At 44.2% G+C, this 24,782-nt stretch overlaps 1 protein-coding gene across 1 annotated transcript in view; it reads right to left on the bottom strand.

The window, feature by feature from the left end:
• The window catches only part of LOC125712572 (sister chromatid cohesion protein PDS5 homolog B-like), a 36,072-nt gene that overhangs the window by 10,757 nt on the left and 533 nt on the right, over positions 1-24,782 (bottom strand). Inside the window, exons 2-13 of the mRNA XM_048982779.1 lie at positions 7,376-7,502; positions 5,032-5,235; positions 4,719-4,805; positions 4,485-4,582; positions 3,882-4,008; positions 2,593-2,673; positions 1,839-1,979; positions 1,522-1,637; positions 1,284-1,378; positions 830-975; positions 574-725; positions 158-271 (exon numbers count right to left, since the gene is read on the bottom strand). Coding sequence (XP_048838736.1) covers positions 158-271; positions 574-725; positions 830-975; positions 1,284-1,378; positions 1,522-1,637; positions 1,839-1,979; positions 2,593-2,673; positions 3,882-4,008; positions 4,485-4,582; positions 4,719-4,805; positions 5,032-5,235; positions 7,376-7,483 — 1,469 coding nt within the window. The 5' untranslated portion in view covers positions 7,484-7,502. The remainder of the gene's footprint in view (positions 1-157; positions 272-573; positions 726-829; positions 976-1,283; positions 1,379-1,521; positions 1,638-1,838; positions 1,980-2,592; positions 2,674-3,881; positions 4,009-4,484; positions 4,583-4,718; positions 4,806-5,031; positions 5,236-7,375; positions 7,503-24,782) is intronic.

Below are 24,782 nucleotides of genomic sequence, written 5' to 3'. Positions count from 1 at the left end.
TGAAGAACAAAAAAAAAAACAAAAAACACCACAAAAATGACACTGGTGCAGCTGTGTTATGAAGGTGCAGTTAGGGCATAACTTGAAACACAAACGTGGCAAACGCTGCTTTTGAAAGAAGCGTCTGCAGTGGGACGAGCTTGCGGGAGGAGCTCACTTTACAGCATTGAGGTCCAGGGTGGCGTACAGATAATACAGACACTTCATCCGCTCAGCTGTCTCCAGATTGTGAGGAACCATGTACTGGGCAAAGATCCGCTCCACCAGCAACCTGACAGGAAGAAACAGGACTTCTCAACTCGGCTCGACGGCAAATAGCAAGTAATACATAAACTCTGGACTCAATCCACTAGCAGGACTTTTTCCGCTAACCTACCACTGAATTTGTGACCAGCACTCCAATGTCCTAAAGCTCCCTTAAGACCCTACAGCCTCTAGCTATGCCTGCACTGAACCTATAGCTTCACATTTGCCTCCGAAGCACGAATATCCATGACTCAAGTAATTCTTCTCTCCTGACTATCTTCTCTTTCATGCTGAATGAATGGTACCCGTCAGCCCTGACCGTCTCACCTGTCGTCGATGCTGTTCTGGTAGTAAATGTGCAAGAGCTTGTCTTTGATCCAGGAGATCTGCTTGGTGGCCTCCTTCCCAGCCTCTGCCTGTAGAGAGTACTTCTTGTAGATCTGGGCCAGACCCATCATTGCCTCTTTGCGTACCCTCCACTACGACAAGAAGATTGCAGTGAATGTGACTCTATTTACAAAATGTCACTGCATAGACATAAAGCAAAGAACATAGATAACCACCACAGAACCTTGAGACTTACCCTCTTATCTAATGTTCGTTCTCTCACAAAATTCAGCAGATGATCGTTAACGAGCGCCAGGTCCTTCTTGGCAGCCGTCACAATGGACACGATGACGTCATGCCGGATGGCTTCTTCTGGGTCATGTGAACGCACCTTTAGATACTCTGCAAAAAGATTCTGAGGTCAAAAGTACAGCCAACATCCAGAGGCTGAAAGGACTCAATGGGCCTGAACTAGAAAACACCCAGAAAAAGGACGGCAAACTAACGGCAAAAACTCCCTGCAGAACAGAGTCAATCCCAGAGTCAACATGAACTCTGCACAAGGAACATGCTCATCACAGCTGTACACTTGCCAATAGCGGCCTAAATGCTCAGGGGAGGGCAGGCCCAATTTATATAGGCCTGTGAATGATTAATACTTAATTCCATGTGATTTGGGTTCAAACAGAACGAAGCAGAAATGAGGGCACCTGTAAGGTCTTTGGCTAAATCCGGATGGTTCATCAGGCAGTGGCTGGCAAACTTCACGCATTCCAGGCGAATGGGAACATGGATGTCGTTAAACCTTGAAGTACGAGCAGAAAAGTGTGTGAGAGGTTGCGGCGAAAACCCAAACCACCACGATGTTGGGCACAGGGTCTGGATTCATCTACGGCAGGGAGAGACACTGCCCAGTTAAGAGGTAGAGGTGAAAGATTATGCTCCCACCTTCCCAGGTAACACTGCCAGAGGGGCTTGTTCTGGGCCGCCAGCTCAGAGTCCTTCGCCCCAAACATCTTGGCCAAAAGCTTCACCACTTGTAGGCGCTCGTCATTGTCATTGCTCTGCGTAACGAGACCGTCTGTCCTCAACGGCGCTCAAACTACTGACAGGTTTATTTTTTTATAAAAAAGGAACTAATAATAAAATGTAGTAAAACTGCACAGATAATCTCATGGAGAGAAGTGGATCAGAAGGCAAGAACCAGAGACCTCAAGACTTTCAGTCTATCACCATTTTATTAATTGTGGACGCATGCACAGTACCTTCAGCTTGAACTCAAGCTGGGGGAGAACAGAGAGGAGGAGGTGGCAGTCAATGTTGTAGAGCTCCAGGATGAGGTCAAAAACATGCTCCGACAGGTCGCTCACTGAAGTCTTCCCCAACATCAGCACCTGGTTGAAGAACTGCAAAACAAAAGTTTGTGCCACATTCCCATGGCGATACTGCCCTATGGCTGGCATCCACATGAACGTATAACATAAGACACCGCTTCATCATACAGAGCTTTGAAGACATCGCTTTTGGCTAGAGGTCCGTAGTCATCATTAATAATTTACACAACTACATGACAGTGTCCTTTGATGGGTTGCATTTCAGGGAGAAGTGCAATTCAATAAGGCTGCTTCACACCCCAAACGCTAAATCAAACAGACTGCAGCTGCTTGCGAAGCTCAAAGGGAGACGTGGGTGATGCAAAGCAGGATTTTAGTGGGGGAGAGAGAGGATACAGGAACCACAGCTCGGATCAAGCCGGCAGGTTATAATGAGTGCTCAAGGGACAGCCCCCCCCTGGGGAGTGACACACAGATAAGTCTCACTGAGGTTCAACCACACCACCTAAAGAAATGGGAGATCACACCCAAGGCTGCGACTTAATAAGGGCAGAAGAAGGGAAGGCAGCTGATCACACAGCAAACTACAGTCATGGAGCGCGAGCAGAGAGGGGAGAGGGTAATGAGGGTAGGGATCGCAGCCAAAGTGACACAGCATGCGCTTAGCCGCAGGTCGCTCACTCACGTTGGTGATGTATGGCTCAATGGCTTGTGCCGTCCGTTTCAGCAGGGCTTTGGCCAGATCGTACGCCTGCTTGTTCAGGTTCTGCAGTCAGACAGAGAGACGCACAGCATGTTCTACAAGAAGGGCGAACACAATCAGCGCTGCTCATGACACACACGAACATGGCACTGTCCCAAGACAAACACAGAAAGGACAGACCTCATATAAAAACACCACCACACACAATAACTATGGGACAGACACAGGTCTCATATGGGTCTCCAGCAGGAAACTCCACCATCACTTCCATTTATTTTAGCATCCAGCCAGTACCAAGCTCTGTGTCCTGAACTGAAGACAATAAAAGCATTAAACCCAGCCACAGCCCACATTATGAGCCAGGCCTCAGGGCCTGGAACTATGCAAACACTACACTGAACTCAAACAGTAAAGGAGAGCCAATTAGCTAAATCAAGAGGATTATGGATCCTCGCAGACCTAGAAAGCACTTCAGGACTGTGGGCCACACAATATATGAACCCAGTGACCACTACCTGTAACAACTGTTGGCAAATGGAGGCATTGAGCTGAGTGCTATTACAGACTGTCAATCACTAACTAGCCTGACTATCCACAGACAGATGCTCATGGGGGTTTTACTTCAGAGGGCAGTAGGCAAAAATGATTGGTGCAGAGGGAGAACCAGATTGCAGGGGAGGTGGGTCCAAGCAACTAGGGGAAGCAGGACCAGCCAATCAGATAAATTGGCCCCACCTCCTCTACAACCAGATTGGTTCAGTGACATAACCAAATCATTTTTCCTTCTGCTCTCAGAACATTTTTGTGCAAGTAAAACTCCAACAAGCCAGACTGACAGTTGCCACTGGTTGCCAAGTTCATTTCCATTAGGTTAAGCCACATAGCCAGTGCCAGCATACTGTACTCCCCCTCAGCATGGGTGTGTAACTGTAAAAGCCCTAAACAGAAAACACGGCTTAATCAGGCATGAAGTATAAATGACTGCAGAAGACCACAGAGGGTAGGGTGGGGGTGGGGGTGGGGGCGATGCCCATAAAGGAGCATGCAGATGACAGGCAACATGTAAAGTTTCTCCGTCGGCCAGAAGTCTGTAACGGACGGCAGAGAATCACTAGACAGGACAGTTTCACAGAGTAGCCATCAAAAGCTCTAAACAGATCAGGAAACACAAGACAACATTAAAATTAGAAACGCCACCACATTACCGCGACTAAAATTACAACCATGGGAATATTCCGGACCATCCAGAGTGTGTCAAACAAAAACGTCACCTTGTGGGCAGGAACCAGATTGACCAGCACAGTGTCCAGCAGCTCCTGGGAGACGGTGTCACCCTCGCACACTATGGAGCTCATCAGGTCCACCATGTGCATGTGAACCTTCTGGTTGTGCCCATTACTGTGAGGGGAATCAGGGAAGGATCAGGGAAACAAGCAAATCACATTAGTGGACAGTGGGGGCAACATCATCCAATGACATTCATGGTAAACCAACAGTGTGCAGGGGGGGAAAGAATATTTTGGGCTAGAGGTCATTTACTAAACTTAATAAACTACAACCGATAGGATGCCACAACAAAATTCAATATTACGACACTCATTCAACCTCCTTTCTTTAAAGCCCAGTTCCAGAATCACTCCCCCCCCCCCATTTTTAATCTCGAGACACTTCACTAGCAACTTAGTCCGAATTCTATTGACTAGTTTCCCTCTACAAACTCTTCTTTAATTGGTCTAGCAAAACAGACATTTCTCAACGGGATGTTACAAGCGTTCAGGATGAATTCTGCCACATGACAGTTTGTGTCTGCTAGCATGGATCTTTACAGCACAGGACAAGAGGCTGTCTATGACAGCTTGGGGCGGTGACCCTACTTGATGACTTGGAACAGAGTCCTGTAGAGCTGAGTGAAGATCTCATTGCTGTCCTCCAGCTCAAAGCAGATGTTGTATGACTTCACCCAGGCTATATTCTGTCAGGCAGAAAGAAAAAGCATCAGGCTCTGCGACCACGGCAACTGGGCTAGGAGAAGCATCCGCCTTGCATCACACCAGCAAAACTTTAAATTGATCCCCTGTCCACACTAAAGTTGGAAAATGTAGACATACTTCTAATAAGTAGAAGTATCTGTTGAACTGTGCACTCTTTGTATCCTCCAGACCCTTCAGCTGTCGAGTAATGAACATGAAAATATCCTGAAACACACAAAACACAAGAGATTCAGTGCCTCTCTGTAAACAACCAACCAACCACTGAGATCCAAGTCACAGAGCCGTAGGCCTCGAGGTGTTCTCAAATTTGCACTTTTGACCACAAGGCTGCCAACTATACGGTGGTACCTGTATATATGAAGCTAATAAGATACCCATGAGTTGCACTTGACAGTGTGCAAAATAAAAAGTGAATAAAAAAAAAAAAAACCTTGAGCTTGTCTGGAGAGGTGTAGGGAGCCTCCGGGGCATAGATACGAAAGATGTCTGCCAGACAGCAGGCCACCAGGAGCCGCACGTCTTTATCCGGGTGCTTGAGGAAGAAATCTGACGCCAGGTGAAGTGCCAGGTTAAGGTAAAGCTCTTTCTCCTCCTCTGAATCCTGGTCCATGTCCATGAAAGTCTTCACCACCATCTACATCAGAAAAGCAGGGAGAACCACGTGGACTAGGAGTGGAAGCTGGCAGACACCTTCCAATTCAATATTACATAGATATATTTACCAATTTAATATGCATTGTGATATTTTGTGTTTCCTTTTTACTGAAGTTCATCTTGCTTAAAAATTAGGAGTGTAATGGTACACATACTCATACCGTAAAGTTTCGATATAGGTCTTTCGGTTTGGTACACATACATACTGAACAAATGCAGCAAATGCGGAACCTATGCGCGTTTGCGTGCTGCTCCCGCGCAACATTCGGAAAGGGGCGGATGAAGCCGCACCACCACACATGCACAGTTATGGCAAACATCGGTAAACCAGCACTCGGATACCCTCCGCCATCACTAGCCGAGTACAGGTATTGCACCATGACGGATATTTATTTTGTTATACTTTGTATCCTTTGAGACTATTTGTGTTGCACAGTTCTGAAGCTGAAAGCTGCTAATGTGAATACAATGCAGGGCAAGTACAGTTCATTTTCTAAATGTGCATTTTAATGGATATTTAATTTTCATTTACTTGAGAGAATATTAATTGATGTCCATCCATCCATCCATTTTCCAAACCACTTATCCTACTGGGTCGCGGGGGGTCCGGAGCCTATCCCGGAAGCAATGGGCACGAGGCAGGGAATAACCCAGGATGGGGGGCCAGCCCATCACAGGGCACACTCACACACCATTCACGCACACATGCACACCTACGGGCAATTTAGTAACTCCAATTAGCCTCAGCATGTTTTTGGACTGCGGGGGGAAACCGGAGTACCCGGAGGAAACCCCACAACGACATGGGGAGAACATGCAAACTCCACACACGTGTGACCCAGGCAGAGACTCGAACCCGGGTCCCAGAGGTGTGAGGCAACAGTGCTAACCACTGCACCACCTATTAAGAAGAAAAAAAAACTGCCGCCCCCTATTAAATGATGTATTTAAGTAAATTTTTGTTAGCAAAAAAAGAGTAGGTCTCAGCAGTATTGACACAGACAGTCATACTTGGTTCAGTAAGACAAAGAAAAGCAATTTACGTTTTGTTGCTTTTACCCCTGCTTTACTGAAAATGTACTGGAGCGCGACTTCAAGCCGAGGTACGTATCAAACTGTGATTTTTGTATAATGTAAACGCCCCTATTAATATTTGCTGCTTTTAACATGATTCCTCTTGTATTTCAGGTCAATATTTACTACGTTTATTTCTACTCAACAAACAGAACTTCAAACAAAAAGAAAAACATAAAAAGCTTCAGTACAAACTGCAGTACCTACAACAGCAGCTGCATTTTGGCAATTAAAGGATCTGAACGAAAACATGGCGAGCAACGTGCACAACAAAAATATCTGAGCGCCTCTGGTACACAGCATATATGGCACTGGAAATAAGCAGTGAATAAAACGAAATGGTGATGGACGACTTGAAATCGTGAACTGAAAAATGTCTTGACACCTTGGTTTTAGAAAATGAAATAAAGTGGAATTCTCTAAAGAGTATCAATGCAATGGACTCTGTTCGGTTTTGTCGGTGCTGCTTAAAAGCATGTTTGAAGATGTGTCAGTTTGCCTTGCACATGCAGCAGGGGCACCGTTGGGAAAGATGCATGTTAATATTAGCGAGATCACTACAACATTAAATCTTACCAAGGCAAATGATGCAGACAACTGTACTCATGTCTAGCTGTCGGTTTAGTTTCTGGAATCCAGCTTCCCTGAACTTTGAATTTAAAATGAGACAGTGCTGGAAGTGTCTCTGCATGATCTTGCTCATTCATGACAGCACTGCGTCAGACTCACGCGCACCAGTTCCTTAACAAAACCAGGTTGTGCACAACTGGGAACATATGTTGCTTTCATTTGTCAATACAATTAACTTGAGTTAAACATACTTAAAATCGATTTTTTAATCTTGCATCAGTCTAAAAATCGTCCCTCTGAAGAACTGTGATTTGTAACTGAATTGATCCCTAAATATGGGTATTACAAAGTCACCCTCCACGGACAACAAAAGCTTAGTGTTTCACCAACTATCTAATGACAATCTTCATAAAAGATAAAAATACAAAAAGCTTGATGCTACTTCTTTAAGTGAGACCACAGCACTGCATAGTTACCTTGAGCCGTCGAACCATCTCTTCCTTGGAGATTTTATCTGAGATCTCCTTGACCCCTGGGGGATACGTGATCTTGCCATCGGTGGCTCGAGTCTTGGAGTGCGCCATGCTCTCCACTTGGTGCTCCCTGTCAGGGTCGGGGTGGGGGGCAGACAAAACATAAGGGGTCACTGTGATGGTCAACACTATTACATTTGTAGTTATCACTATAGAGCACATCTACGACGGCCACAATGCCTGTGTTCATGTATACATAACTGACAGGTAGAATTAGGGCTTCAAGATATAACATCACGATTATTTGGGGCACGCGCCATAATCACCAGGGCTTCAGATGACGGCCGTAAACATTTGTCCAGACACCGGCTTTTTGGAACCACACAGATATTTATTTACATTCACAGTTTGGTAAGCAGATTGGTAATGCGCCTAAAATATTAATGAAAGACGTACTGTGAATCCCAAAAGTTGTTGGTCTGCATAAACTCGGCATATCCTTATGTTTAATAAATGTGCCACATCACCAACGTCCATTTTTACGTTAGACAGTACCTCCTCTTCCAAAGAAGAGCTGGATGCGGAGCTGTCCATTCCCTCACGGCCACTTAAGTGCTTATTGCTTCCATGAGATACATAAAACAGCACAATGTGGCCGCTACCACTAACCAAATTCAACAAATATTAGTTGAAAACAATACATTACAAAATATACAAATTGCACTTACGAAATATCAAAGGTTAACAGTTCTGTTTTGAGTTTAATGCCATGATTGCTTTCAGATAAAAACTGTTTCCTAGGCAATTTGTCCTGATTTTCATTGTTCTGCATGTCTTGCCTGATGGCAAAAGCTGAAAGAGACATTGACAGGGATGTGATGAATCATGTACAATGTCCATAGCATTTTTTCCGGCATAGGGAGGTGTAGATTTGTTCCAGGGTGGGGAGAGGGCAGCCAGGTGTTTTCTCTGCTGCCCCCATGGCCCCGTGGGGAGCTCCCGCATCTGAGGAAGTCCGTACGCAAGAACGCTCTCGATGGGGCGGTGGTAAAAGGCAAGGAGCAGATCTAGGTGTACTACTAATATGCTAACCTAATTATCGGCGTAAGTAAACGTCTGTATATTACTGAAAAGCCAGCGTCCAGACATATGCTTCAGCCGTCATCTAAAGCCCAGATGATTACTGCACATAAATTATCACGAGGTAAATCGCTATTATATGGCTTATCGTTATACCCATCACTTGCTGCATGACTATTAGGAAAACAATTCGGTCATCATAATCAGAAAAGCCGCCTGTCATATTTTACCACATACGAGTTTGACAATACTGTGAAAATATTGTGAAAATCCGTGAAAATACACTATAATTTTTAGGGCATGTCACCGAGCCCCAGTCAACCCTGAAATGAACAGCGAGGCAGTCAGAAAAACAACCTAGCAACAAAGCATACTGTGGGTGTTTCCTAGTATCACACCCCACCAACAAAAGTTTATTTTTGCATGGTTTATTTATTTTAAACAACTATCATGATAAAATATTCTGCCAGTGCAATTCAAGGTCTTTTAACAAGGACGATAATTAAAGCCATACTGCTTTGTCAGTCTATTTTATCACAAACACGGACAAACACGCAGCTTTAAGACAAGAAATTATTAAACGTTAAACACAAAATTTCCAGTCACTAAACACAGTGTCCACTTCAAAAATCAGTCTGTCACTTCTCATTTTTAACAACAAAAAACTGGATGCCTGACAGCTATTATCAACACTGGAATAACCACTAATAAGGGAAAAGTATACCATCACTGGGACACCTGGCCATTACACCTACAGGAATTTTAGGGCAATCTATTCTAACCACTGAATTTTTTTTCCTCCCAGGAACCAGAACCTTTTTCCAGAATCAGTAACTTTCGTCACATTCACACTGCAGGAACGTGGTCTGATTGCAGTTCCAGAACCCATTTTTAGTACCTACTCCAAACTAGGTGCTTACAGCAATACTTTGCTGACTAGTTGACCACAAGTACCATGTAACTTCCAAGTTAGCCGCGGAAGTGCGGGAAAAAAAAACACAGCGGAGCAAAAATTGGACAGATGGAATTCTTTTTGCATTTCAGTTACATTTAATGAATACTTTTTGCTTGTCTACTTCTGCATCTGAAATTTTGATCAATAATCAATATATTTTTTGTCTAATATTACTGCTGCTAGAAGTGAAACCTACCACTGCTAGTTAGCAGAATGTTACACTGTTTTTCTATCCTGTGCAACCAAAAGATCAGTCTGCCAGCCAGATTTAATAAAATATACATGTTGCAGGTCGTATGAATCAAATATAAATAAAACACTGCGTCCCATTTTGATCATAACCCCCCTCGAAAAAACTACCAAATAGCATAAACAGTTTCTCCATGGTTTACAGGCAAAATGTAAACAAGACGAGATGGGCATTCTGAGCTACGAAATTAAGTTCTATGCAATTCAAGACAATTCCACCACATAGAAGGCATCACAAGGGAAAACTGATTTTAATCCGCACAAGAAAATTTGAAGTAGAATGACGGGAGATTTACACACGACTGCCATTCCGTGCTTTTATTTGTCGTTGTCTCATCCTAGTTTCCCTCTCCCAACTCAGTATGATGTTAAAAAAAAACCCACCACATTCCATTCCGCTTCACTCTTATCAAACCAGATTAATGACCCTACATCAGTATCAGGACCTACCCCCTCAACACAGCAATATCAGGACCATCACATTGCAAAGCATCCCTCCATCCATCTTCTGTACCTGCCTGTCCTATGCAGGGTCGCGGGGGTCTGGAGCCTATCCCGGAAATTATTGGCATGGAATAACCCATGATGAGGTGCCAACCCATCACAGGGCACGCACGCATACACGCACGCACACACACCATTCACATCTACAGACATTCTGGCAACTTCAGTTCACCTCAGCATGTTTTTGGGCAGTGAGGGGATACTGGAATACCCGGAGAAAACCTCATGATGAGATGCGGGGAACGTGTGAATTCCACACACAGAGCCAGGGCAGAGGTTCGAACAATGACAAACAGAAGTGCGAGACAACAATGGTAAGTTCCACATCACCATGCCACCCAAATTTCCCCAAATCAAAATGAACTTAGAGTTGAACTATCGCAACATCCAGGGCACCAGGAAAACACTGAGAACAACAAAGGAATTACAAGATCGGGGGCACCCTAATGGTTCCCATGTACTGTTTGATGTATTACACATACGACAATTATGCAACGCTTTGCAGTAACAGATAGGATGCCAATTCTGTCTCCAGAATTACTTCAAAAGTTGATACATTTGGAGAAACTGTTCTGCACACTGCGGTGTAATGAGCCTACCCATTACAGTCGAACCTCGTTACTACGTACCCCGGATACAACGTTTTCACCTTTTCAACGTACAGGTTTCCAATTCCCGTTTTTAGCCTACGTATTATTCCAATAGCAGCCATTGTTTACAGCGTAAACTTCGATACAACGTCAATTTCTAGAGAAAATACGAAAACTAACCATCGTTACAACGTACAGCGCTCTCCCCGCCCACCACAACTTGTGTCGCTACATCTACCTGATCTTCGCCCGACAATGCACATTTGTCTATTGCATTGTAACTTCCTGCGTTAAATGAGGTGCCTTGACCGACCGTTACTGGACTGCGTAGTAATGGCTTGTTAAGTGTTGTGTGAGTATTCTTTGTTTATTAAACCTTGTGAAATACCGGGTCATGCCGGTAATTGTGAATTCAGAATAATAATGGAAGTAAAGGATTTTATGATTTAATATCATAATATCATTAATATTTTCAGGCCAAATGCCAATTTGGATGCGAATGTTTATTTTAAAAATCCATTTTGACCAGCCGTTGTGTATTTTCATTGCCGTGTATCGCCGGCCGGCACTAAGTAATCGTGAGTAATTTAAGGAAAATTTCAAGGATCCAAATGAGCTTTGTTGAATTATTTAACAAGTAATAATGTGTTGGTTTGTTTTGTAGTCAATTTAAGGGTCTGTTTTATCATTTACCTGTATATTTCGTGAGTTGTTTCATCCATCTTGCACTAAGTGGTTACAACGTTCTATGCTTATAACGTACATGTTTTTGATATCCCGTCTTGTACGTAGTAACGAGGTTCAACTGTAGTCTGAACGATGTCTAGCCAGCCATTCTCGACAGACAGCTCTCATTCATAGAATTGCCACTGATGGGATGTTTCTTGGTTTAAGGCAACATTTTGTGCAGAATCAGGTTTTTTGATAGGATGAAAACCTTACATTAGGTTCACAACACTAGCCTGTAGTAACAGGCAACACGAACTTAACATCCATTTTCTGCTTACATGATTTGCTTTTATTTATATTAACTTTCACATGATGTTACTTTGCATCCCATAAGCAGTGGTGTACAAAAATGAGTTCCATGAGAATACAGCCTTACTTCACATGCATTCATGTGCTCGAAGTACTCCATTACCATGAGTGACAATGCACCAAATGGCAGCACGAGGTAATTGCTCAATTTCATCGCAACCTGTCTATAGGTGAGAGGGAAAAGTAGTGCCACCTATATGACGAGGACTGATACAAGTGAAAATCAGTGAAAGCATTTCCAAAGTCACGGGGAAAAGGCATAAATTAACTAGATCAATCTTGGGATGTCTTGAATCGATATTGAACTGTCAAAACCAGGATCACGATGATCGTCGATCACCATATAATCACACACAGAACAGCCACATGTCCGCATGCCCTCGAGCACAGACCTTGAACCCCAGCTCCACGGGTGCCACATGGTGGCTGACTCTGTGCCGTGACCCTGAAGCTATGACGGGGCAGGTGAAGAGACGAATTCCCACGTGTTTGTACTTGTTCTTGTGCAATGGCCATTGAAGCAATATATCATTGTTGTCGTCGTCATCATCATCATCTAGTTGCTCGTGTATACTGCTTTTCCTTTATTTCCGGTTTTATGATTAGCATATGCGTAACTGTGGCTATTAATATTTTGCTTCATTTATAGACCGACTGGTATACAATATCAAATAAACCTTTAACTCAAAACAATCAATAAACTCCATTTGATCAACAGATTGTTATGTGCTATGAGTTTCACTTGTACATCACTTTGGACAAAAGGGGCCAACAAACGAATGTAAATGTCATGTTAGATACAGCTGCAACCAGTTACCCCCACCACCAATTGAAGCTTCTACTTTATGAGTGTTTTGGATGCATCAGCACGAGAAGCTGCTTGATGTGAACACTGGTACCTTGCCTTTGGCTGGGAGCTGCCCTAATGACTAGCCTACTTGTTAACCCCTCCTCCTCAGATTTCAGAAGGTGGAAATACCACCACATGCAATTGTCATTGCTAAAACTAACCGGAGAAACATCGTACGTGCAAATAAAAGCAAAATACAAAAGAACAAAACATACAGGATCAGAAATTAGCTAATATAAAATTGTTTGCAAAAATGATCACTGGACTGAAAATTTCTGAGTGACAACTAAATACTGTTGTTAGTGACATAACAGCTGGCATCAGATTTTTTGAAAAACAAGAGAGAAAAGGGGGAATTTCTGGATGAGATTTCCTTCTATAATTATCACACCTAGGGGTTCCATCACTAGTTGAATGTGATTTTTTTAAGTCAGTTTTTGTGGTTAAGACATTATACCCAGTTTATAAACATCTGTACAAATCAATTTCTCATTAGTCTGCATTGCAAATGTCTGCACCCATCAACATTCAAAAAGCCCACCATCATGCTGATAACTTTATACTGGTTGCCTAGGAGACATGTAAACTACTCAGCAGGTTAGACAACAGTTCTGCTGACCTGTTACCTCTCAGCATATAACTGAAATCATGTTGCATGGCATCTTTCAGCATGCCAAAGGGATCAATTTTCTTTCCAGCAAGACCTGTATTTAAGGAAATGACGACCACGATCAATTGCTCATGTGCCAAACCTCTCCAGATTTGGCCAATAATTCACAGCTTTTTGTCGTAGCCACCCACGGTTTGATCAGTGCAACAGAACAATTGTTATATAATTGCTGTCTATATAAAATCCATCACAGAATCAGATGAAATAGTTTGCGTAGCTCAGGCCAGTCATATTACTTTTAGTATCCTTCTGGCACCTGACTACACATACTCCCTGAAGACACATACACGGTCGGACTTCAGCCTGGTTCATACTACACAGATGCGTCGATGTGCGCAACAGTGGTGACAATTGTCGTCACAGGGACTGGCCTTGACTACACAGACAGGCTGCGCAAAGGCGTGTTCTTAAACTGAAACAATGCGGATGGTCAGCCTTTACTTTTCCCCTGGTCAATGATCAAGTCAGAAAGGAGACTAGACCAAAGACTGTATATAAATCTTTTCTACCCTCTCTCAAAGGGAAAACAAATATAGCCAGTGGATTCGGAAAAAGGCTGGCTAAGGGAGTCCAGAAATTCCAGCATTTACGAAATTCCTTGCTATGGCATTAAACAGGCTCCCAGATGGCTGCAAATTAAAGAGACTATATTGGCCAGCTATCTGAATTGGCCACTACAGCAAATCGGCCGATGGTTAAAAATGAGCCGTTATTTGCCGCCGATAATTCCCTTTAAAATCAATCTCTCCTCTCTCCTGGAGCCGACACCTTATCGCGGTGGAGAGGTTTGCGTGTTCCAGTGATCTCAGGAGCTATGTTGTCTGGGGCTTTATGCCCCTGGTAGGGTCACCCAAGGCAAACAGGTCCAGGGTGAGGAACCAGACGAAGTGCGGCTCAGAAAACCCCTATGAAGAGAACAATTTTGGAACCACGTTTTTCCTTGCCCGGACGCGGGTCACCGCCCCCCCCCCCCCCCCCGGAGCCAGGCCTGGGGGTGGGGCTCGATGGCGAGCGCCTGGTCGGGCACAGCCCGAACAAGGCACGTGGGTCCCCCCTCCAATGGGCTCACCACCCATGGGAGGGGCCATAGGGGTCAGGTGCGATGTGATCTGGGCGGCGGCCAAAGGCAGGGACCTTGGCGGTCCGATCCTCGGCTACAGAAGCTAGCTCTAGGGACATGGAATGTCACCTCTCTGATGGGGAAGGAGCCTGAGCTGGTGCGCGAGGTTGTGAAGTTCCGGCTAGATATAGTCGGACTCACCTCGACGCACGGCTTGGGCTCTGGAACCAGTCTCCTTGAGGGGGGTTGGACCCTTTTCCACTCTGGAGTTGCCCGCGGGGAGAGGCGCCGAGCGGGCGTGGGCATACTTATTGCCCCCAGGCAATATTGGCACCAGGACACCCTAGGCCGCAGTTTGATGATCGACTTTGTAGCCGTGTCATCGGACTTGCGGCCGCATGTCTTGGACACTCGGATGAAGAGAGGGGCAGAGCTGTCAACTGATCACTACCTGGTGGTGGGTTGGCTCCGCTGGTGGGGGAGGAAGCCGGCCAGGCCTGGCAGGCCCAAGCGTATAGTGAGGGTCTGCTGGGAACGTCTGGCGGAATCCCCTGTCAGGGAGTTTCAACTCCTACCTCCAGCAGAACTTCTCCCATATCCCGGGGGAGGTGGGGGACATCGAGTCCGAATGGGCCATGTTCCGTGCCTCCATTGTGGAGGCAGCTGACCGGAGCTGCGGCCGTAAGGTGGTCGGTCCCTGTCGCAGCGGCAATCCCCGAACCCGCTGGTGGACAGCGGTGGTAAGGGATGCCGTCAAGCTGAAGGAGGAGTCCTATCGGGCCTTTTTGGCCTGTGGGACTCCAGATGCAGCTGACAGCTACGGGCAGGCCAAGCGGGATGCGGCTTTGGCGGTTGCTGAGGCAAAAACTCGGGTGTGGGAGGAGTTTGGCGAGGCCATGGAGAACGACTTCAAGGAGATTCTGGTCCACCATCCGGCGGCTCCGGGCGGGAAAGCGGTGCAGCATCAACACTATTTATGGTGGGGATGGTGCGCTGCTGACCTCAACTCGGGACATTTTGGGTCGGTGGAAGGAATACTTCGAAGACCTCCTCAATCCCACCGACACGCCTTCCGATATGGAAGCAGGAGTGTGGGGACTTGGGGGTGGACTCGCCAATTTCTGGGGTGGAGGTCACTGAGGTGGTCAAAAAGCTCCTCGGTGGCCGGGTCCCGGGGGTGGATGAGATTTGCCCGGAGTTCCTCAAGGCTCTGGATGCTGTGGGGCTGTCCTGGCTGACACGCATCTGCGGCATCGCGTGGACAAGGGGGCAGTGCCTCTGGACTGGCAGACCGGGGTGGTGGTCCCCCCCTCTTTAAGAAAGGGGACCGGAGGGTGTGCTCAAACTATAGGGGGATCACACTCCTCAGCCTCTCGGGTAAGGTCTATTCGGGGGTCCTGGAGAGGAGGGTCCGCCGGATTGTCAAACCTCGGATTCAGGAGGAGCAGTGTGGTTTTCGCCCTGGCCGTGGAACAGTGGACCAGCTCTATACTCTCAGCAGGGTTTTGGAGGGTTCATGGGAGTTTGCCCGACCAGTCTACATGTGTTTTGTGGACTTGGAGAGGGCATTCGACCGTGTCCCTCGGGGAATCCTGTGGGGAGTGCTCCGGGAGTATGGGGTACCAGGCTTCCTTTTAAGGGCGGTTCGGTCCCTGTATGATCGGTGCCAGAGCCTGGTCCGCATAGGCGGCAGTAAGTCGGACTCGTTTCCGGTGAGGGCTGCCCTTTGTCACCGATTCTGTTCATAGCTTTAATTTCAAAGCAGAATTTCTAGGCACAGCCAGGGCGTTGAGGGTGTCCGGTTCGGTGACCTCAGGATTAGGTCTCTGCTTTTTGCAGATGTGGTTCTGTTGGCCTCATCGGACCGTGACCTTCAGCTCTCACTGGAGCAGTTTGCAGCCGAGGGTGAAGCGGCTGGGATGAGAATCAGCATCTCCAAATCCGAGACCATGGTTCTCAGCCGGAAAAGGGTAGAATGCTCTCTCCGGGTTGGGGATGGGGTCCTCCCCCAAGTGGAGGAGTTTAAGTATCTCGGGATCTTGTTCACGAGTGGGGGAACGATGGAGCGGGAGGTCGACAGGCGGATCGGTGCGGCGTAAGCAGTCATGCGGGCGCTGCATCGGTCTGTCATAGTGAAGAGAGCTGAGCCAAAAGGCAAAGCTCTCGATTTACCAGTCGATCTACGTTCCTACCCTCACCTATGGTCATGAGCTATGGGTAGTGACCGAAAGAACGAGATCGCGGGTGCAAGCGGCTGAAATGAGTTTCCTCCGCATGGTGGCTGGGCTCTCCCTTAGAGATAGGGTGAGGAGTTCAGTCATTCGGGAGGGACTCAGAGTAGAGCCGCTGCTCCTCCGCATCAAGAGGAGCCAGATGAGGTGGCTCGGGCATCTGATTAGGATGTCTCCGGGATGCCTCCCTGGGGAGGTGTTCCGGGCATGTCCCACTGGGAGGAGACCCCGGGGAAGACCCAGGACACGCTGGAGAGACAGTCTCCCGGCTGGCCTGGGAACGCCTCGGGATCCCCCCAGAGGAGCTGGATGAAGTTGCCGGGGAGAGGGAAGTCTGGGCTTCCCTGCTGAGACTGCTGCCCCCGCGACCTGACCCCAGATTAAGCGGAAGATGATGGATGGATGGAATTCCCTTTAAAATTACCCATTTTGCTTTGCATACCCGAGTACTAAACAGATAAAATAATTTCACACAGCAGGCATTTTTCTAACGTTAAAATGCATTTTGCAAACATTGCTCTGACGAAATTTCAGGGGAGGAATCTACTAATTAACATTTCACCACAACAAAATTTGATTGCTCACCTTAAAATGAGACAGTGAAGACTATGAAGAGTTTCTGAAAAACAATGCATTCCAATAAAGAATGCCGCAATACTGCTGAATAACGCTAGTCCATCAGTAATGCAAGCGGAGGATAACAAAAGAAAATTCAGTGCAGGTAATGCGAAATCAAACAGTTTATCACACTTAAATAATAATCAGCCTCTGTTATAAATATACAAGACATACACAGGTAAAAATCCATACTGCTCTGAGGCTGTTACTGTATGCCAAAGTTGGTGTTCTCTTACCAAAAATATACTTTCATATATTTTTATAATCTACTTTAAATTTATTTGGGATTTTAAGCAGAACCTCCCAAACAATCCCTATTTGTGTCAGTTTTTGAAATGATGGATGATCGGAAATTGGCAAAAAAAAAAAAAACCTTATTGGTGCATCACTAAAAATAAAGTGTTTAATTATAGAATCATGTGTGTCCATGTCCTTGCGTCAGCATTACATAAGCTTTGATTTTTCCAGTTTTCATTTGAAACCCCATTTAGCTTAGATGTGGTTTCATTAGTTTTAAATTGTATATCTTTTAGTCTTCATATGTTTCAGTTTAAGTTTTAGTAATTTTATTTCTATGGTTCAAGGGAATCAGACAAAAAAGGCTCAAAGAAACAAATTACTTCAGCTAAATACTATTTAAAAACGGTAACAAAAAAAGTATTTTGACATTTGATGTTTAATTTTATTTGTTCGTTTCGGAAGCAACATTTATACAGTGAGGCCCCATATTTCAGCTACCCACGGGTGACTGGGGTGAAAAAAAAATTAAATTGATAAATTCCAGAAATAAACGGTTCATAAGTATCAAACCGCCTCAAGCGAGTACAGCCTGTAACACTGTGAAATCCGCCAGCCCGGTCACACACAGTACATGACTCATCTCCCCTTGTCCCCATACCCACGCTTCCCCACAGAACTCTCATCCAGTTTGCCTCTAGCGGTCTTACCGATCGCATTCATTGCCACATTTTCACAGTGCCTTTTATAAAAATGTAACAAAAAACATGGCTTTCATGGCTTTGCCACCCCTTGATACATTATTTCGTTGCTATATCCCCTCTGAGAATTAAGCTAAAACATCAGAACCTCTTTCTTTCGACAGAGTACAGTACTGTATAATGTACAATACACCTTTGTTACTACTGTATGTGATGTCACACTGTAAGCAATGTATCAATTAACCTTTCCCATATGCATGTACATGAAAATCACATTATATACATACAAGGTCCACAAATGGTTTGCCCTGATCCTTCATTGTGGCCTTGGAATGTACCACCCACAGATACAAGGGAGCTCCTGCGGTTTTCGTTTGTTTTATTTTCATATTTAAATTTCAGTACTGCAAAATAACGATAACACTACCTTGCATACTTGTAAGTACATATTTCATGATTAGTTTTAGTAAAAAAATGTTTATTTTTAATGTAACAGCACTTCAAAATACACAGTTGCCGGGTGCGAAGGCGCAAGAAGCATCAACAACTGGGATTGCTGAGGGTCCAGCACTACTGTGCGCAGACAGGAAGCATAAACCGAGCCTTGCTGCCAGAACAGCCCAACAAAGGACCATAAACACAGCAGGCAGGTGGGTGCACTGTTTTGGTTTGCATTTCTTTATGTTGGGCTACAAGACAGAGTAGCACCCACAGGTAATATGCAGGACCATCTAGTTTGGGTTCACCATGGTAGACTTCTGAACATTACATGCTCACAAGGAATTAGAATTCGCACCCAAAACCAAACTCCAAGGTCAGGCCCAGTCTCATTTCTCTCCATGGTGAGAAGCACTAGCCCTAATTATCCATTTCATTTCCAAATAAGAGGCAGATGGAATAATCTTCAGCAAGACCAGCCTTGAGAGACAAACTCACATTTACGTGATGCACACAACCATAAAACCTCAACCCCAAAATGCCAGCTTTCCAACAACGTACTCCTTGTTCCATCATATAAAAGGGAACAGACAGGTTACATTAACCACCACAACCGTGTTTCTGCAACAGCTAGAAAGATAAATATGCCATACAAACAGGTAGGTCATCCAGGTAGACAACTGAAGGAGGGGGACTGGGAAGAGCAGTTCCAGTATTGTGTTTATATTGGCACTTAGTTAGGGTATATTCTTTGATATAAAGAAACACCACATTTCCAAAGCCTAGAGGTTATTTTGAACCAACCTAAAATCCAATTTTGAGTCTCAATTGAGCCTAACAAAGGGAAAACAGGCAGCGCGGTTAGCCAACGTTTTTATTACAACATGTAAACTAGGACACTGCTTAAGAAACCAAAACCCAACCAGTTCGCATCCCATTAACAGGAATACCAAAATCCAGTCATATACAGAATCTTAACCTGAATGCGTTCAGCAAACAAACCCAGCTGTAGAAAACAGGTCAACCTTTGGACAGGAACAGCTGCTGTGTAATCAGAACACGGTGCGATGCGAGACGACAAAACAGAAAAACAAAATATAGCATGATTCCAGGTAACACTCAGAACAGCATTTTCTGGAAAACTGAATGGAGTTGCAGTGCCAAGCTGTCAGCTGGTGGGGTGTGTGTGTGTGTGTGTGTGTGTGTGTGGGGGGGGGTAATCTTCCAGACGGCTGTGCTCTTGAGCCCTGCTTCCATTGATAAACTACCCGGTACCCGGCTGGAGAGGGCTGGGGGAAGGGTGAAAGGCGCCAGAATAAAGTTGCCAAGAAGCTGCACACCACGAAATGACCTGCTTATCACAGTAGAGCTTCCAATGGGCAGGCACTCAATAATGAAGCCAACAAGTAAATCGAGGTGGCAGGTAAGTGCCAGTGACACAGGTGTGAAACTGAACATGACAGAGCAACAGTGTGAGGAAGGAAAAGAAAATGGCAGTAAAATTCTGAACACATTAAAGGAAAGAAATATCAGCAAACTTACACCTATTGCCACAAAGCTCTACATCTGCAGTAACTTCCAAATTTATGTAGCGCTTAGTCACTTAGACAGTTAATACAATTCTGTAGTATACCTACTGTGCCATTTATTGATCTATGCACTTCTGTTATGAGTCTGTGGTTTAGAATGCAAGTAAGAATTCACTGCACCTGGAACACATGACAAAGTTTTGAATCCTTAAATCCAAAGGCAGAAACTGGGTGGAGAGTCTGTCCCCTTAGTTTGTCCTGAAGCCTACTATACTCACACACATCAAAATAACAGCTTCAAGACAGCACAGCACATAAAACTAGAGTGTTCACCAAATAAATGGTTGGATACAACGACATTCCCAAAAAAACATTTTTTTAAAATCAATAGAAGACTATGGCATGGCGGTACACAATGCACAAATAAAGATAGTAAATAATAAGTCAATGCGCACAGGCTGGCCACAAAACTGCCCGATACAGACAGATGTGCCTGTAACCAGACGACAGACTGTGCCCACAAGGCAGTAAACAGGGGGCACAGAATTGAAGAGCTAGGAAGTGAGCTGCTGTATCTGTACCTGTAATGTTAGACAAAATATATATATATATAACTGGTCAGAATTAAGTGCATCGCCAGTAGGCGTTTCTTATTTTTACCACTGATTCCCTCTCTTACTCGAAGAACACAAGAATAATCAGCATCAAGTTCGGCAGCCAACAGCCCTAGCAAGTTATTCCAAGAAAAATACCCACTCAAGGGGGAAAAATACATTATTTAATAAACTATGGAGTGCTACAGAACACCTTTCAACAACACACAAAGTGATCTAAATAATCCATAGAGAAAGATCTGTGTTTATGGCATTCAAAAGCCAGGTTTCCAACAGGTTTAAATACCAGCCAATATCTGACATTTTTCAGAGACATAAATGGCTTGGTTGGTTCATGATGATTTCTGTGGTTTGCATCTAAACCAAATTCTTGCCGATAGCAAATCTGATTAGTTGTCAAATCTAGGTTCCAAGAGAGGCACTGTGTAGCCTGCAATATGCTGTCACAGCGAGTGTGTTGCAACAAAATTTAACTGTATATGCAAGTTAAATTTGTCACAAGAAAATTCTCCGGCCAATACTTTTTAAATGCCTGAGGTCATTATTTTGCATTCAAATAAGGTTGAAGTTCAATAAATCTAAAAAAACAAATAAAAAAACTGACCCAAAGCAGTACAGCTTAAATCCTAATTTAACCCATTACCTGTACAACAGAAAATACTTGGTATAATTTAATTGAAGTAATTAACAACGGTATCGATTAAAACACCACTAATTATCCTGAAGGAATAATGAGCAGCAAGTTGACTAATCTCATCAAATCAAATGACAAGCACACCCTCGTCTTCGAGGAGGAGGCCGATTGATGTTTATGGACAGGAAAGTGGACATTCGAGGAGATGGAGGAATCTAGAAGACGACATTTATAAACAATCCAGTTATTCTTTAAACCTCATCATAATGGATGCGTTATAGGAGTGTATATTGTTGGCCCCAAGGTGATTCGATTATTGAGGGGAAGACAAGATGCATCAGAATTCTTTAATTTCTATTTGATTAATCGATTTCGATTATCTAGATTCAAAGTTAACGTCACTGGAAAAAAAATAATTCAGACAATACCATGGGATCTTTATTACAAATGATTAATGAAATACAAATCTACATGGAAAAAAAAACTATTACCAAATTGAGAGAACACACTAGTTTAAAATGGTACTTGTGTCTTTAGCTCTGATGCCACCATCTTTGAATACTGAAGAAGCTGCATATCAACTGGCCGTAACCGACACATCGGACCAATGCCAGTATCTTGATACTTAAATATAGGCCAATACCAATAGGTCGGTGTTCCCAACCCAGTTATTGGGTATCTCCATACAGTCCACATTATTGTTCTCTCCTAGCTCCCAATACACCCATACCAGGTATTCGGGGTTCTTGATCGGCTGGGAATGAACAAAAATGTGGACTATCTGGGTGTCCCTGAGGACTGGGCTGGGAAACACTGTTTTAACCAATATATTGTACATCACTAAGGCTAACATTTCTTTTTACGTAGCTAGTTAACTGCCTTGGGGTGTTGACCATAGCTACCACAGTTTGCAAAAAGACTTTTTATGCTTCCAGAATGAGGCGTTTCCCAAAATCACCATAGTGCAAAGAACATCTTAACTCCAAGTTTTGTAGCATAAAGATCATCGGGTGGTGCTTCCTTTATGAATATTAATGAATCTTCACCTGCATTCCTACGTTTCGGAAGCCAAAATGCAGGCACCACTTCTTCGTGCGTCTATCTGCAGCACTTAACCCGAGTTGCACGACCCGGAATAAGGAGTATCTTTATTTTACCCCCAAAATTCAATTCTGATGTTACAGATTAATGCATTGAATCACCACCTTAAAAACAAATTCATCTCAATGCAGAGGCATCAGTACGCCCCTAATGTACTGTGGCAACACTGCACTTATGGCAGAATGTATTGTATGTGGCTTTAGCAAATACAGGACTAGTGATTACCTGATATTAGCAGAAAGAAATTTGTTTCCTTATACACATTTACAAGTAGTTCAGTTGCTATGAGCATCATCTGTACTACAAAACAATAAGTAACAGGAAATCAAATAAATATTCCCCCATACCAAAAACATTCTCTCAGTTGGCATACAAAACCATGAAAAACGCACACACAAAAAACCTGGACAGTTACAGTTCAATTACTATTGAGGTCCATTAAACAGCAGATGGTCCCTGAAGGAGTCAGGACTGCTACAGCTATTGCCAAAAACAGAAAAAGTGCCGACACCACACACCATGTGGGTATGGTTTACTTTAAACAAAGATGGAACCTGATGACATCAAAACAATTGTCAATTTAATCTGAATCATGTATTGCAATGTGGGAAAAAAAAAATCTTAGATACACACACTTCTGTGACCGCCAGCAGAGAGCGAATTTATGAAAGAAACAAGGAATGAAAAGTTGTGTGGGGGTGATATCAAAAGCACAGGTAGTGGTGGTTTAATGATTAGGGACACGCAATTGCAACTGGAAGATTGTAGGTTCGAATCCCCGGCCAGCAAGGAACCACTGAGGTACCCTGAGCAAGGTACTGCAGCCAAGCACTGCTCCCTGGGTGCTGAATTAGCTGCCCCCTGCTGTGTTACATTGTCACATGTGGGTTAAATACAGAGGACACATTTCATTGTTGTGTGCTGGGGTGTGGTAACAATGACAATCACTAAATTCACTTGTTTTATTGATATAAACGGTGGTTGGGTGGTGCTTTAAGCAAAAGATCAATCAGTAATGTAGAAACTTGAACGAGATTTAAGACCTAACTAAAACGTGAGCCATTTGGTGTGTAATATCACCTTTTGATTAAACTGCAAACTGACAAATGTATGCATCAGTAATACTCGTGAAATTAACATACATCATTTAAAAGGAACAAACTAAAAGGCAAACTGATGATGCACCAAATGCAACAAGACTGAACAACTCAGATTCACTGTGGATGTATCAGCATGACAAAAGCAAAGGGTAATTTAAGAGATTTGAATCTACTTCCTTTGACAACTCCAGCATCACCACACCATTTAACCACGTTGCACAGCTATTCAAAGCAATTTTAGATACAATTTCAGTCTTTAACCCTGCCTGACTTTCGTCCATTGTTCGTAATTAATAGTAAATACCACGGCTGACACTACAATAGAATCTCCAAACGCAGCACTTAAAACTATTGGTCAAACCTTTTTATTAACGGACATCCGAGGGGTAGTAATGTACATAAACTAACACGTGTTCTCAAAGCAGACGCTGGATATCGCAGAGCCTTGTATACTTTCATCCCGTTTCAATTAAAAACTTCAAAGATACAGAGTGACGATCACGCAACATACACCTACGGTATAAAAAGGCAGGGCATCCGAACCCATGTCACAAGTTAACTCAATTCAGGTAGGAAGAAATCCAAAAAATACACAATCGACTACATAGGAAGCCGCGGAACTTGGCGGTGAGGAAATCAACGTGTTGCCAATGTGACAGTCTAGTCAACTGGTAGGCAGCAGCACAGCCAGGAGCAGTCTTACAACCTAAACCACGATATCCTCTGTACAAGTAACAATGCAAGTACAGTATTTATTTGCAGTTTACATGCAATTACACGCACACATATATAGCTGACACCATAAACCTCAGAAGTTGCGTATTCCGCGATGCCTATACAACATATGCAGTTAGCTTGGTTAGCATGCCTGTGCTGAACCGCGGGTGCGCGGCATGACCTCTCCTTATTTCCCCAATAAACTCACTGTCTAGCTACTCAGCTAGTAACCCATCTACACTGAATATACCAGACACATAAGTGGCCTATTCACCAGCACCCTCCCGTTTTAAACACTTTCTAGTACGTTTTTATAAAACGCACGCATACAGCTTGCAACCTTGATAGCCATGTCTGCAGCTTGCTAACTGACGATGAATGTAAATACGCATTAAATGCATCGGGTGTCGCGGTGCAAACCCAACAAGGTACCGTTTCGTTTTAGGGAAACGGGTGGCCTTCCAAAGGCTCCCTCCGTCCCATTAAATGGCCAT

The sequence above is a fragment of the Brienomyrus brachyistius genome, chromosome 18, assembly GCF_023856365.1.
Source record: "Brienomyrus brachyistius isolate T26 chromosome 18, BBRACH_0.4, whole genome shotgun sequence".
Lineage (NCBI taxonomy): Eukaryota > Metazoa > Chordata > Actinopteri > Osteoglossiformes > Mormyridae > Brienomyrus > Brienomyrus brachyistius.
The sequence above is the reverse complement of the archived record's forward strand: the minus strand, read 5'-3'. Positions and strand labels throughout refer to the sequence as shown.